At 43.5% G+C, this 15,438-nt stretch overlaps 1 protein-coding gene across 1 annotated transcript in view; it reads left to right on the top strand.

Moving 5' to 3' along the window:
• The window catches only part of LOC124244964 (O-acyltransferase like protein-like), a 67,130-nt gene that overhangs the window by 7,392 nt on the left and 44,300 nt on the right, over window positions 1-15,438 (top strand). Inside the window, exon 3 of the mRNA XM_046672028.1 lies at window positions 14,766-14,905. Coding sequence (XP_046527984.1) covers window positions 14,766-14,905 — 140 coding nt within the window. The remainder of the gene's footprint in view (window positions 1-14,765; window positions 14,906-15,438) is intronic.

Genomic DNA, 15,438 nt, shown 5'->3' with positions numbered 1-15,438 from the left:
TATCATCTTTATTCGGTAAATGAGAAAACAGACACAGAGATGTAAAGCATCTTGCCTGAAATAAGTGGTAGAGACAGGATTTGAGCCCAGATCATGTTTACCGAGCCTGTACTTTGAATCATTGCCTAAAATAAGCAACAAGAGAAACAAGGGAAAAAGAAATCCGCAGCAAAAAAGGAATGAAGCAAGGGGCTGGCCTGGTGGCATAGTGGTTAAGTTTGCGCCCTCTGTTTCAGCGGCCCGGGGTTCATGGGTTCAGATCCTGGGCATGGACCTACGTACTGTTCATCAAGCTACACTGTGGCAGTGTCCCACATAGAAAATAGAGAAAGATTGGCACAGACGTTAGCTCAGCAACAATCTTCCTCAAGCAAAAAGAGGAAGATTGGCCCAGATGTTAGCTCTGGGCCAATCTTCCTCACAAAAAAAAGGGGGAGGGGGGACCAGCCTGGGGGGCCAGCCTCGTGGCCCAGTGGTTAACTTTGTGTCCTCTGCTTCAGGCAGCCCAGGGTTTCACCGGTTTGGATTCTGGGCATGGACATGGCACTGCTCATCAGGCCACGCTAAGGCAGCATCCCACGTAGCACAACTAGAAGGACCCACAACTAGAATATATAACCATGTACTGGGGGGCTTTGGGGAGAAGAAGAAAAAAAAAAAGATTGGCAACAGATGTCAGCTCAGGTGCCAATCTTTAAAAAAAAGAAAAGAAATGAAACAGAGTTGAGTGTATCAATATGGAGGGAATATACAGAAATAAGATCAAGAAAAAAAGTTGTAAAAGAATATATACAGTATATAAAGCATTTTTAAAATGCAAATTAAGGTGCTCTATTGCTTAAGGGACATATGTCTGTAGTATGAATGGAAAGGCATGCAGGAAAATGATAGCCTCCGGAGTCAGGGGTTGCCTTGAAGTGGGAAGTGGGTAGGCTGGGGACACAATTGGGGACACATCACATTTCAAATGATGGGTCAAGTTTTATTTTTTAAGCTGGATGTTGGGAATATCAGTGTTTATTATTTTCTTCTTTATGCCTTTTAAAAAATATATTAAACGCTGCATAAGAATGTTTTAAAACTCCATCCCCCATCCAAAACACAGAGATGATGATAGGCAGGATTTCTGAGAATGGGTGGGGGTCTGAGGAATAAAGTGGAGAGAGAGGGTCCTTGAAGTTTAGGCAGGGATGTTTGGTCCTACAGAAGGGAACTGAAATCATCACCGTGCTGGAGCAGGAGAGAGCCTGCTATTAGGGACGGATACGGAGACCCAGTGGGGCGGTGGGAAGGATGGATTGCAGCTGTGGACGTTATAGGAAAGAAGAGTGTGATACCATAAGTGCAGAACGAGCTTCCATTTCTCCCTTCCCGTCATCCTTCTCCATTTGCTTTCTAACAGACCCACGTCCACTATATTAAAGCAAACAAAATCCACCAAACACTTTTGTGCGCTTTGATTTTGCCACCCTCTCGGGCCACGGTCTGATTTTATCCCCCTTTTCATTGCTGGAGTCCTGGGTCAGTGTTCTGTCCGTCTGCTTCCGGTTTGGTTTTGTTGTTTTGTTTTTAAACTCCGTAGTCCACAGAAATCTGCATTCAATCTCTTATCAGGTATGAAAATTGCGCCCTAAAACATCTCTAGCATCCTTCCTCCTGATTAATCTTTTTCTTCTCAGTTTTCTTTCTCCTTGACTACAATGAATCCTTAAAACTCATCTATTTCTAATTCAGGGACGGTGGGTCCCCGTCCAAGACGTCCTTCCCTGATGGGGATCTGTCTTCATTCTCCTCCCCTTTCTCCCTCTACCTGACCCCCTGCACCTTGCCCCAGGCATTTCTTCTTTTCCTCATCTGCTTTTCTTATAAACTACTCACCTTTTAGAGACAGGGTGTTGAGCCATAGAAACTGTGCTAGGCCAGCCCTCCGGAGGCCTCAGCTCTCATCCTGGCTTGGTCAATGGCCAGCAGTGTGGCTGGCCTCACCCAAACCACGTCACTTGGCTAGACAAGTTTCCTCACCTGTGAAATGGAGAGGCTGTGTTTCTCAAACTCTGAAAATGTGTAGCAGCCTTTAAAAAATTCCGACTCCTTCGCATAGCATTCTGCCACGGCCAGCCTGCCCTGGCTTGCAAGGGCCAATTGTTAAATTTTCAAGCTGGTTGTCAAACATGGTAACATTTAAGGGTTAAATTACATAAATTGACAATTAAATAAATTATGTTAAGAACAATTGTAATTAATACTCAAAAAGTTACCACTTCCTAATTATTTCAGTACACTTTACTCTTATCTGTACTCTTGAAGTTGCTTACGTCTGCTGTGTCTGCATGCTGGGAATGGAGTGCCGCACATCACCGGCCACCCTCAGGTTCAGGAACATCTCGTCGGGAGCTTGAAGTCAGCTGTGGCGGAAGTATATTCACCACAGATGTCAGCAATCGCTACAGGTCGTGGCTTGATTTATTCTTTTGTTGATTGTCTAGACTTAAGAAATTGAAGGAGAAAATGTTACAAATGCGTGTTAAACTTAAAAGTGTATTATGTCTATAGCCATCACATTATAAATAGCACAAAAAGTTGAGGGAAATATTCTTCAGTACTCGAAAACTATCTGATTTAGCAAAAATGTTGCTCACGTCACGGACGAATGAGTGAAGTCCCGACACACGTCTTTCTCGCTTCACATCTGTATGCTCGTTAAGGTGGATAAAAATATCATCCATCATTCATGTTGGGACTACACTCATTGGTCAACTGAAACCATAGGTTGGCTACAGGTATGAGTTTGGCAAAAATCACTGAAAGCAGTGAATCAATTGGCTATCTATGGAATTTACAGTAAGGAGTGTTATGGATTTCATTCTTAGTTGTAATTTGTGTGTTATGGGCTGAATTGTATTCCCCTCAAATTCATACATTAAAGTTCTAACCTCAGTACCTCAGAATGTGACTGTATTTGGAGACAGGGCCTTTAAAGAGGTGACAAAGGTAAAACGAGGACACGTGGTGGGCCCTATCCAATATGTCTGGTGTCCTTATAAGAAGGGGAGATGAGGACACACACACTCATAGAGGGAAGACAATGTGAAGATGCAGAGACAGGACGGCCAACTACAACTAACGAGAGAGACCTCAGAAGAAACCAAGTCTGCCGACACCTTGAACTTGAACATATAACCTCCTGGACGGTGAGGAAATACATTTCTGTTGTTTAAGCCATCCCAGCCTGTGGTACTTCGTCATGGCAGCCACAGCAGACTAATACAGTGTGCTATGCATGTGTGTGCAGATACACATATATATGCATATATATACATTCTCGTATTTGGGGGGAGAGCAGGTTATTAAGCATTTACCACCACTGCCTGAGCCCCACCCCACTGCTAACAGAGCCTCTAGGAGCCAGCCCTAAGAATCTGAATTTTAAGGAAGCTTCCTGCATGATTCTGATAACCGGTGGTTAGCTGAAAATAGGTATGTCAACTTCACAGGTAATTACTAGTAAAACATGAGTTGGACAAGTTACCAAAAGTAGACACAAAACCCATACCCACTGTATTAGTTTTCTAGGGCTGCTGTAAGAAAGTACCACAGATAGGGGGGCTTAGAGCACAGAAATTAATTTCCTCGGTGTTCTGGAGGCTGGAGGTCCAAGATCAAAGTGCTGGTGGGGTTGGTTTCCTCTGAGGCCTCTCTCCCTGACCTGCAGATGGCCGATGACCACCTTCTCCTGGCGTCTCTCTGGGTGTCCAGATCTCCCTTTATGTTTATTTAATTCAGTCAGCTTGGGTTAGGACCCACCCTAACAGCCTTGTTTTAATTTAATCACCTCTTTTTATGAGGCCCGATCTCCAAATACAGTCACCTTCTGAGGTACTGGGGTTTAGGGCTTAAAGATACGAATTTTGAGGGGGATGCAGTGCAGCCCATAACACCCTGTGAACCCCATTTTGGGCTTTTAATCTCCAGGACTATAAGATAATAAATTTATGTGGCTTTAAGCCACAAAGTTTTGGTAATTTCTTACAGCAGCCATAGGAAACTCATACAGATTTGCAGGAAGCTCATTTTCTTGGTTTGGCCACACAGCTCGGGGACCACATTTCTCGCTATCTTTCCTGCCCTTTTGCTCTATCAACACTTTGGGATGTACACCCCCACTAAACCTGGTTACTAACCCTAGCAGTTTCCCTGCGGTGTTTCTAATATTGGATCACAACATAGAGTGGTGAATTTAGTTAGTGAATATGTGATCCTTCTCAATTTATGTGTGGAGATAGAGATATATCTGTGTATCCATATAGCCTTTTCAGTTGCTCTGTTCTGGGGACTTACTCCTTTTGGCCGTATCGTATATGTTCTAGAATAATGATTTTATGTCTCTTGTCTGAATACCTTGTCATCCCATCTTTTTCCTGGAGAAGGGCTCCTGGAAGCTAAAACTTGTGGTTTATGCCCTTTCTGTAGACCCTTGGTATATATGCACAGAATTTAAAGAGTAGATGACCAGGACATACAATAGAAACTCTGTTAGAAGGAGACACTGAAGCCATATTATGTTTCTTTGGTCCTCTTAGGCACCTGATTGATTATTTCTGCAGGTCTTTTGCCTTGACCCACTGTGTTCTCTTACTTCAGCCATTCTGGGGTCCCATCTCTCCTACATTCTCATACCTTCCCTGAGCACATGGATGCTTCTCTCCAGATCCACACCTTCCTCAACGATGTCTCACAAGCTAATTAGTAGCATCTGTGGCTCAGATGAGAGTAACCACTTGGAGAGGGTTGTAGGTTGAATTGTGTCCTCCAAAAAGATGGTATGTTGAAATCCTAACCCCTGGAAGCTGTGGATGTGACCTTATTTGGAAATAGAGTCCTGATAGATGTAGTCAAATTAAGATGAGGTCGTACTGGATTAGGGAGGACCCTAATCTAATGACTGGTGTCCTTATAAGAGGGAAATTTAGACACAGGTAGAGACACACAGGGAGGATGCCATATAATGACAGAGGCAGAAATTGGAATGATGCGTCTACCAGCCAAGGAAAGCCAGGGATTACCACCCACCACCAGAGGTTAGGAGAGAGGCATGGAACAGCTTCACCCTGACGGCCTCCAGAAGGAACCAAGACTTGATTTAGGATGCCTAGTCTCCAGAACTATGGGACAATGAATTCCTGTTGTTTTAAGCCCCCTGTGTGTGGAAATTTAAGACAGCAGTAGGAAACAAATACAGGCACCTATGGCCTCTCAAATACACCCCCTGGAATAGAAAGCGTGCATTCATTGTTTGAGATGCAAAAAACCAAACCAACAGACCCAGAAAAACCCAAGCAGTCTCAGGTAGATCCTGGAACTCATTTTTTGTGAGCTGTACCAGACCCGCCTGCGGCCATTTCAAAGGCCAACCAGACCCATCTGTAACACTGTCTGCAGCAGAGGATTTACAGGGGAAGCGATTTATGTGGAATTAAGACTGTGTCAGCATATTGAGGTCCCTATAGTTTCACATGATTTCTGCATTTTCCTGCACTTTATTCCTCTGGGACAGAACGAGGGGAGGGGTGGGAGGCCTCTGGTTCCCAAGCAGCCGGCAGGCCTTTTCATTTCCTGTTTTCCCTAATCTCATAACATCCTTGAAATCTTCCCCAAGCAGCTACTTTTGTTATAAAACTTTCTTAACCCTTCAAGTCCCATCTCCCTGGTCACTACACCAAGTCCCTCAGCCCACCCTGATGCTAAGGTTGCTAAGCTTCCTCCTCTGATGACTTACCCCCTTTGGCTTCATCGTTCATCTCTTTTTTTTTTTTTTCTTAGCTCTACAACTTTTAGTCTCTCTTCTTTCCTCTTTTTTTTTTTTTTTTTTGAGGAAGATTAGCCCTGAGCTAACATCTGCCACCAATCCTCCTCTTTTTGCTGAGGAAGACTGGCCCTGAGCTAACATCCATGCCCATCTTTGTCTACTTTATATATGGGACACCTACCACAGCATGGCTTGCCAAGTGGTGCCATGTCCACACCCAGGATCCAAACTGGCAAACCCTGGACCTTAGAAGCAGAACGTGCAAACTTAACCACTGCGCCACTGGGCTGGCCCTACCATTTATCTCTTGGAATGATTATTTGATGTCTCTTCTCTGTGTCTCATCTTCTCTCCTGGAAGCCAAGGCCCAGGGTTTATACCTCGGTAATAGGAGGCAATCGTAGGTAGACACTCACTGGTTGGCCAGTCACTGGCCCCAGCCAAGCCTTTGTTCTCCAGTCATCAGTGGAGGACTGACCATCTACTTGCTTTGCATTTTCTGAAGGTTGCCTCTTTTCCCATCCAGCTGTCAGTCTGGAGGGTGGTTTACTCAAGGCCAGCCTCTCTGCTGGTGCTGGAGCTAGGGACAGAAAAGATGCTGAAACCAAGAAAATCTCGTAATAGAGAAAGGGTGACACGGTGGGTTCCACTGAAATTTCCAGGTTAACTGGATTTCAGATAGCCATGCTCTGGTAGGTTGAAACGTGGCCCCCACTCCCCAAAAGATATCCACATTCTAATTCCTGGGATCTGTGAATGTTGCCTTGTATGGAAACAAGATCTTTGCAGATAGATTAAATTAAAGATCTTGAGATGGGGAGGTTAGCCTGGATTATCTGGGTGGGCCTTAAATGCAGTCACATGTATCCTTAGAAAAAGGAGACAGAGGGAGATTTGACACACACACAGATGAGAAGGTGATGTGATCACAAAGGCAGAGATCTGAGTGATGTAGCCACAAGCCGAGGGATGCCGACAGCCACCAGAAGCTGGAAGAGGCGAAGAATGGATTCTCCCCTGGAGACTCCAGAAGAAATGCAGCCCTGGGGATGCCTTGATTTCAGCCCAGTGAGACTGATTTTGGACTTCTGGCCCTGTACTGTGAGAGGATATATTTCTGTTGTTTAAGCCACCAAGTGTATGGAAATTTATTATAGCGGTCACAGGAAATGAGTACACGTGCTATTCTTATTCTCCAAGTCCAAGATTAATAGTCAACCAGACACAAGAGGCATTGCCAGGAGGGGTTGGCAAGGAGCCTACTTCAAACTGCATGTCACGTTGATGGCACATTCAGATTTCTTTCTTACTACAAGGAGATCTCCGGCAATCGGTGGTTAGCCTTTGACATGCATGCCCTCTGTCACCAACTACAGGGCAAGGACTATTCAATTCTTGTTTTAAAAAATCTCCAATGTAACACAGCAAACTGGTAGATGCTTAATAAATATTTTCTGTTAATGCTGAAGGTGATCATTACTTTCAGGATTCGTTTGCGGCTTAGCATTCCAGAAGCTTCTGCTACCTTCAACCTCATGGTATAAGTGCATCCATATTTAAAAATTTAAGACCATAGACCAAGGTCTTTCTTTTTTCCATTCAAACCCGGAAATTAATCAACTCTGCGTCTTCCTCTCCACATATCATGGCCACCATATGAGAAAGAAAATTTGTCTGCCAATTAGCCCAGCAGAACTGAAATGAGCTCTTTTTAATCTTTTGGAAATGAAAACTTGGGACAACTGCTATGAGCTTTTGAAGTGGCAGGTGGGATTAATCGTTAGTTTATGCTCTCTCTCCCTCCCAGGCAAGCCCAATATATTTTGATTTGGATGTGGCATGGCCTGGCATCTCAGGGTCTTGACAGAAACCAATTAAGGATGAGACAGGAAGAGGGCAACTTGTCCATTTGAGTTCATAATCAGAAAGGAAGCAAATGTAATTTGCAAATTAGCATAGCACACAACTTCAGCTAGAAACCATAAATCCAATCAGTTTAGAAAGCAAAACACCAATTGGAAAGAAAACTAGACTTTAATCTTCTCAAGTGAAGAAGAATTGGGCAACCTTCTAAGTTTGTCCTTCAGGGGTTTACCTAAGGGTGAAGACATGCTCAGTGTTGATGCCTCTCTTGTTTTTATCTCTTTCAATTCTGGTAGTTCCACATCCTTAAACTTCCAGCTGCAGAGTTTGGGATACTCAATTAGTGGTGGAGGAGGGAATTTAGAAATTATTTCACCAATTTATAATAAATACATCCAGTTTTTGTAGTTGTTGTTTTTCTTGACACTAGGAGGACCTCAAAATACATTCATGGAGCTGGATTTGGGGCATCTGAACGTAATTTTTTCAAAGTTTAATTCAGTTCAGCAAATGTTTATTGAGCTCCTCTGCTGAGAGATCTGTTAATGAAGACATAGTCCCTCCCTCACACGAGAGACAGACAGGTGAACAATGACGTGCCTTTTAGTGCGGTACACTAAGCAAGGGTCTGGAATGTTTCCTGGGGGAGACCATCCTTCAGCCGGGGCTCAAAGGATGATTCAGCATTTGCCAGGCCGACAGGAAGGAGGGGTGTTCCAGGCGGAAAGTCAGACAAGTGCGGGCCTGGGTGCATCTGTATAATGGAGCAGAGGAAATGGCTTTGGGTGTGGGAGGATGAGGCTGGACAGGCAGGCCTAGTCACGAAGGGCCTTTGTAAACCATGCTCAGGAGTCTGGAATTATCCGAAGGATCAGAGCAGTCAAGGCTGGTTGCACATTAGAATCACCTGGGAAAATGTGAAAAGCAATTAATGCCCAAGCCCACTCCTGATCCATTAAGTCATTCTCTGTGAGCGTGCCGCCTGGGCATTAGTATTTTTTAAATGCCCCGGGTGATTCTAATGTCTGTCCACAGTTGGGAACCACAGCTCTACATAAGAGGTCTGCAGAGTTTTCCTCTAATGGGCCAGATAGTAAATATTTTCGGTTTTGTGGGTTGTACAACCTCTGTTGCAGTTACTCAACCCTGCCTGTATGGGCTCAGCAGCACCGACAATATGTAAACGAATGAGACGGCTGTATCCCAATAAAACTTTACTTACAAAAACAGGCAGGGCCGTGGTTTGTCAACTCCTACTCTAGAATATGGAATGCCATTGAAGAATTTAAAAAGTATACCGATTTTAAAATTTTGTTTATATTTTATTGTTTATAATATTTATTAAATAATTTATGAATCTATTCTCATTGTAAAGGAATCAAAACAGTACAGACAAAGCTCAAGTATTTTTTGTTCATTCAATCTCAGTTCCCTTCCTGCATAAGAGCTGTTATCAATGGGTGTGTATCCTTCTAGAACTTTCTCCTTGCATTTTTGTGCATATATGTTTACTAGACAGATATTGTTTTGTTTTGTAAAATTGAAAAATGTATTTATTGCTCTTAAACTTGGGGTTTTTTTCCACATAATAATATATCTTGGAGCATTTTCCACAGCAGCAAATACAGATCTATCTTTTTAGTTCTTTCATAGCATTATAAAATATGGAAGTACCATAACTCATTTAACCTTTTCCTGACAGAGGCTGAACTATTTGAAATTGCTGACATTAAGCTTTTTTTGTCCCATAAGATAGAATTTTTACGTGGTTCAACCTAATTGTTTGTGTCCAGTTTTTTGCCTTTACAAGCATTTTTGCCCCAAGCATCTTGCAACGTGTGCTCATATGTGCTTCCCTGGGGCAGATTCTGAGATGCGGAATTGCAGGGTCCCTGGGGATATCAGTTAGGAAGGAGTCTTTGGTTAAACCACAGACACCAACTCTGGCAGGCTTCAGTAAAAAGGTTATTGGCAGACGATGGGGCAGCTCACAGGATGGAGAGGAAGGCCAAGGACCTGCTAGGCTCAGAACTGGTTTCTGGACACGTCAGGTGCAGACGGTCTCCACGGTGGTGCCCATTCTACAGCCTCTCAGGGGACTAACAGGGAATGAATGAAGCCTGAGCTTTGCTCTGGGCCTTGACTCGCTCCGCGCTTGTCCTGGGAGAGGGTTGACCTCATGTCACAGGGAGCTGAAGAATAGAGTGGGAGCAGCCTCCAGGGACCCCGTCAGCTTCTGTAATGAGAGGACAGAGCACCTTGATTTTTGTCAAGACTGCACGCAACTGGGGAGTGATAATTCTCCAAAAGGAAATCCAGTTGCTATTAGGAAGGAGGATAGCTTCCAGGAGGCAAAACTGATAGAACTATTTCTTCATAGTCTTACCAACACTTAATTGTATCAACCTTCTAAATTTTTACCCATCAGATGGGTAGAAAAAAGTGGTGTCTAGTTGTGGTTTACTGGTGAGACTTCACAATTTCTCATATTAATTGATCACTTGGATTTCCTTCTCCAAGAGTTGCCTGTTCATGTCCTTTGCAGATTTTAAATCAATTTCTTTGGTTTTTAAAAAAATTATTGATTTATAAGAGTTCTTTATATGATCTGAATATAATTCTTCATCCAAGTTATCAATATGGTAAATAAGTCCTCTCCCTTTGGAATTACCTGGTAGCTTTGTTCATGGTGCCTTGGAAGAGCTTTAAGGAGGGGAGGGATGTGGTCAGTCTCGTGATTCAGACAGTTTAGCTTAAAAGATGGTTGCCGGCTACAAGCGGTGGAGTGGATGCCAGCTCTGAGTGTGGTCAGAGGAGAGTCCCACCCACGGCAGGGCCAGTGATTCTCATTACAGCAACAACCCGGGATGCTGAGAACCATTTAAAAGGGGCCAGTGATAACCAACACCCATGGGCTGAGCCCGAGCAGCAGAACTGACCAGAAGAGGCAACGGCTCATGTTGAAAGTCAGGTTACCCCAAGGAGCTCAGCAAGGACCGTTTGCCCAATTATGGCCAGGAGATTTTCAAAATAACGTATTATATATTAAGAAAAGCACACATAAACAAAATGCAGGCCCTTCAACCTGGCTTCCAGATTCAATCTCAAGAACCCAACCATTAGTGAAAACAGAGACAGAAGGCTGGGCCAGTGGGATAGTGGTTAAGTTCATGTGCTCCACTTCAGCAGCCCGGGGTTCACCAGTTCGGATCCTGGGCGTGAACCTACACACGGCTCATTAAGCCATGCTGTGGTGGCATCCCACAGAGAAGAACCAGAAGGACTTACAACTAGGATATACAACTATGTACTGGGGCTTTGGGGAGAAAAAAAAAAAAAAGAGGAAGATTGACAACAGATGTTAGCTCAGAGCCAATCTTCTTCAACAAAACAAAACAAAACAAAGACAGAAATGCAAGAGGAGCCATCTAATCTGCCAAGCAGTATTTGGGGTCTTCCCTTCACTCACTCTAAGGAATATCATTATCTTTAGTTACATATAAGAACCTATATACCAAACTGACCAATAAAAAAGGGTCTTTTTGTATATTTTAGAGGGTTTATGGGTTCAGATTAAAATGGGTTTGAAGACACAGCTTGATCCTTACCAGCTAGTTTGAATACCCTGCTCTGATTCTTGTCAGCAATTAAAAAGAGGTAGATTTATATTGTTGTGTATATTACTTATCATCTCTGTGCTTCAGTTTTCTCACTTGTCCTACCACCTATTAATGACGTGACTCTGGGCCAGTGACTTGACCTCCCTGTGCCTCAGTTTACGAATCTGTAAAATGGGAATTGTAATGGTTACTCATAATCTGATAGGTTGTGTGAAGGTTAAATGAGACAATGGATAGCAAGCTCTCAAACCATTCTTGGCACAAAGCAGGCTCCATATGTTAGTTGTTGTTGTCGTGATGTGTGGATCTGGCTGAGCTCTGGCAGCATAGGTCTTGCTACAAAATTTTAAGAGAAAGCGATCAACCAGACCGTATAAATCAAGCTTAAAAGAAACTCCAACTGTGCTATATTTACTAGGGTCTTGAAGCTAATTCTCCACAATTTTAAAGACATTTAGGTTTGGATGACACATGTTGAGAAAATGGCAAATTGGATCCCACAAAATGGGAATTGCCGATAAGGCGGTGAATTAGTAAGAGCTACTGGCTCCCTTTTAAAATAATCCTGGAGACATAAAGCAGAGAGAAGCATCGATTGAGAAACTGATGTAAAAACTGTGAGAAGCCTCTGGGATCCTGAAGGTGGTCACCTGGTGTGTGTGTGTATGCGACGGCCGACACAGTGGTTCTCAAAGTGTGGTCCCTGACCAGCAGTGTTAGCATCACCTGAGAACTTGATAAAATGCAACTTCTCAGGCCCACCCCAGACTGACTGAATCAGAACTTCTGCTGGTGGAGGCCGCAGATCTGTGTTTTAACAAGCCCTCCAGATGATTCCGAGGCAAGCTAACCTTTGACAACCGCAGGCCACCATTGCCACTAAGAAAGCCATGGCAGCCTTAATTGGAGACACTGATGTTAGGCCAGCCCTCCCCTGCGCCTCACCTCCCAGGCACTGAGGGCTGATCAGTGTTCCTGAGCACTGCTTCCTCTGCCCTCTGCCCTCAAGGCTGGCGGATTAACGGCTCAGGAGAACGTGTCTTCTCAGTGCTGCTGCTTTCAAATAATCGGAGGGGAAATCCCAGACCGAAGGAGTTGCTGGGTAGAGCAGCAAATGGGATTGCCAGTGGTTCTGTGGTACGCTCCTCTCCACACTTCTTTAATTCCTGAGGAGGCACAGAATTGGGGTCTAGGCCCCTACGCTCCCCCCAATGCACAATACGTGATGAAAGGGACGAGATGCGCAGGCCAAAATACCTAAATCCCTGGGGAGGAGTAAACACATAAAAGAATGTCAGTGAATTGAACAAATATGTTTACTACATGAAGCTGAATTATTGGAACAGATAGTCATCAAGGAATGAAAATAAGTATAATCAAATAGATAAAGGAGAATATTAGTAATACAAAGTATGAGCAAGAAATCATAAAAAAAATTTCAAGAAGAGCTATTAGATAGTAAAGATAGTACAGTTGAAATAAAAACACCATAGACAGGATAGGTAGCAAGATGGATAGAGGCCAAGAGTGATGAGTGAGCTGGATGATCAGTTTGAGAGAGATATCAAAATATAGCAGGAAAGGATAAAGAGATGGAAAAGAAATAAGAAAAACTAAGAGATTTTGAGGCTAGAAATGCCAACAGTTGGATAACAGGAATCAGAAGGAGAAATAAAACAAATAGAAAGAAGGAAGTATTTAACAAATAATAGCAATATTCAGAGTTAAAGGAGGATCAAAGATGTCAGATTGAAATGGTTACGGAATGCTAAATCAAATTGATAAAGAAATTTTACATCTGAGTATATGTCAGGACACAGCTAAAATTAAAAACATTAAAAACAAGGGCCAGCCCCATGGCCGAGTGGTTAAGTTGGTGCACTCTGCTTCGGTGGCCCAGGGTTTTGCAGGTTCGGATCCTGGGCACAGACCTAGCACCTCTCGTCAAGCCATGTTGAGGTTGTGTCTCACACAGCACAACCAGAAGGACCCACAATGAAAAAATATGCAACTAGGTACTGGGGGGCTTTGGGGAGAAGAATGAAAGAAAATGGGTAAAGGATACAAACAGGTACTTTACAGAAGAGAAAACTTAAATGGCTGATGGACAAACAAAAATATCTTGATTTATTTGTAATTAGAGAAATGAAAATTGACAACAATTGGATATCGTTTTATATCCATTCGCTGTCAAAAATGAGAAATCTGGACAATGCAAAGAAGAGCCTGGAATCAGCATTCCTGGGAGTATAGATTGGGGCAGTCGCTCCGGAGCAGTCTGTGGGATTTATGCAGGACTTGCGCGCCTTATGATCTAACAATCCCACTCACAGGTGGATTCTTCTGAGTGGAACCCTCACTTGGGTCTGTACCCAACACTATGAAGAGTTCATCTCCAAGTGTTTTCATGGGTTAAGCAATCTATGTGTCCATAATTTGGGGAATAGCTAAGTCTAAGATGGCGATGAATTATCATACAGCAGTTAGATTAGAGGACCACAGTCACACCACACACAGTACAAACGTAGCACCGAGTGAACCATGCAGAAGCAGGAGATCTGAAGCATGGTCATTTGCATAAATTACAAACACATTTACACAACACAAGAACACCTACAAGTGAGAGGACACACATCAAACATACGGAGGAGGGGGGAACTGGGGGAAGGAAGAGATGAAGAAAGACAGAAGGAAGTGAATTATTTAAAATGAACGCAAGAAGGACATACATAAGCACAAACAAACACAGGAAGAGATTTGCAGGACCAGGGCTAAGAGTGCTGTGAAATGTGGGATTTGATTACTGCACCCTTCTGCTCCTAAAGGTTAAAAAAAAAATAACTCCAAAATAAGGTCCCCCAAAATTGGGTAAAAAATGTTAAAGACATGAGTTTTTTCCTGGCTCTATGGGGGGAGAAAGAAAAGCCACTAAATTTTAGTTACATCTTTTTACTCCCTCAGAGCATTTATTTATTTTTTTTTTTTTAAAGATTTTATTTTTTTTTTCCCCTTTTTCTCCCCAAAGCTCCCCGGTACATAGTTGTATATTCTTCGTTGTGGGTTCTTCTAGTTGTGGCATGTGGGACGCTGCCTCAGCGTGGTTTGATGAGCAGTGCCATGTCCGCGCCCAGGATTCGAACCAACGAAACACTGGGCCGCCTGCAGCAGAGCGCGTGAACTTAACCACTGGGCCACGGGGCCAGCCCCTCAAAGCATTTATTTTTTAAAAGAATTCAAACTCTTCATCTTTTTCAGCAACAAACCATGTGACCAACATGAGAACATACGTCACTGTTCTCTCTTGATGAAGAGAGGGGCTGTGGATGCAAAATGCAGGCTCTGAAAGTGGTATCAGAATATATCTGTCTCCCCCTTTTATTGGTCGCTTAAATTTGAAGGTGGAGCCGAGTGCCTATAAATTCATTTGAAAGTGACACCAGGAAGCTAACTTTGCCCACTTTTGCTTTGAAATTCAGTGTATGACTCCGTCGGGAAGCTTGGGAGCAACATTCTTAATGGAAACGTGGACAGGCTGGGATCTTACAGTGAGTGCCTCTCCACCCACCCGCCCTCAGGGAGCTTTCAGGGGCAGTACTGCAAGCTTCACGTCCTGCAGGTGAGCCTGGGGGACCGGTGTGCATGCTCCTGAAGGACAAATGAACGACTCCACCGATAGCCCTTTTTAATTTAAAACAAAAAAACAATTAAGATGTTTTTCAAAAAGTTCGAACTAAATTTTAAACAGCTGGCAGAAACATACTTGCATGGTCTGAGTGTGGGACATTACAGGAGACAGTCATTCGCAAATCATGTGGGCCTTTAGATGTTCTTCCTTCCACATTGCGTGGGGTCAGACGTCTGGATGACCTTTGTGGAGAATTCAAGGTCAAATCCCGGCCAATGTTCCTGGGCATTATCTCCAGACTCACTGTTAGTTTTTGGAATACCAAAGGGAGGATAGACTTCCCATTACCCGTAATCCTCAACCGGAAACGGAATCCGACACGCGAATTGGAGGTTATCCTAGCAGATGGGCTGGAACTTTTAAGGATACATCACTAAATCAGGTGACCGAGGCCCCAGGGCTCCCTGTCTAAAGCGTGTTAATTCTTTTAGTGCTGAGAAAAAAGCCTAGGAACAGCACAGCCT

This window comes from Equus quagga, chromosome 9, assembly GCF_021613505.1.
Source record: "Equus quagga isolate Etosha38 chromosome 9, UCLA_HA_Equagga_1.0, whole genome shotgun sequence".
Taxonomy (NCBI): Eukaryota; Metazoa; Chordata; class Mammalia; order Perissodactyla; family Equidae; genus Equus; species Equus quagga.
The sequence above is the reverse complement of the archived record's forward strand: the minus strand, read 5'-3'. Positions and strand labels throughout refer to the sequence as shown.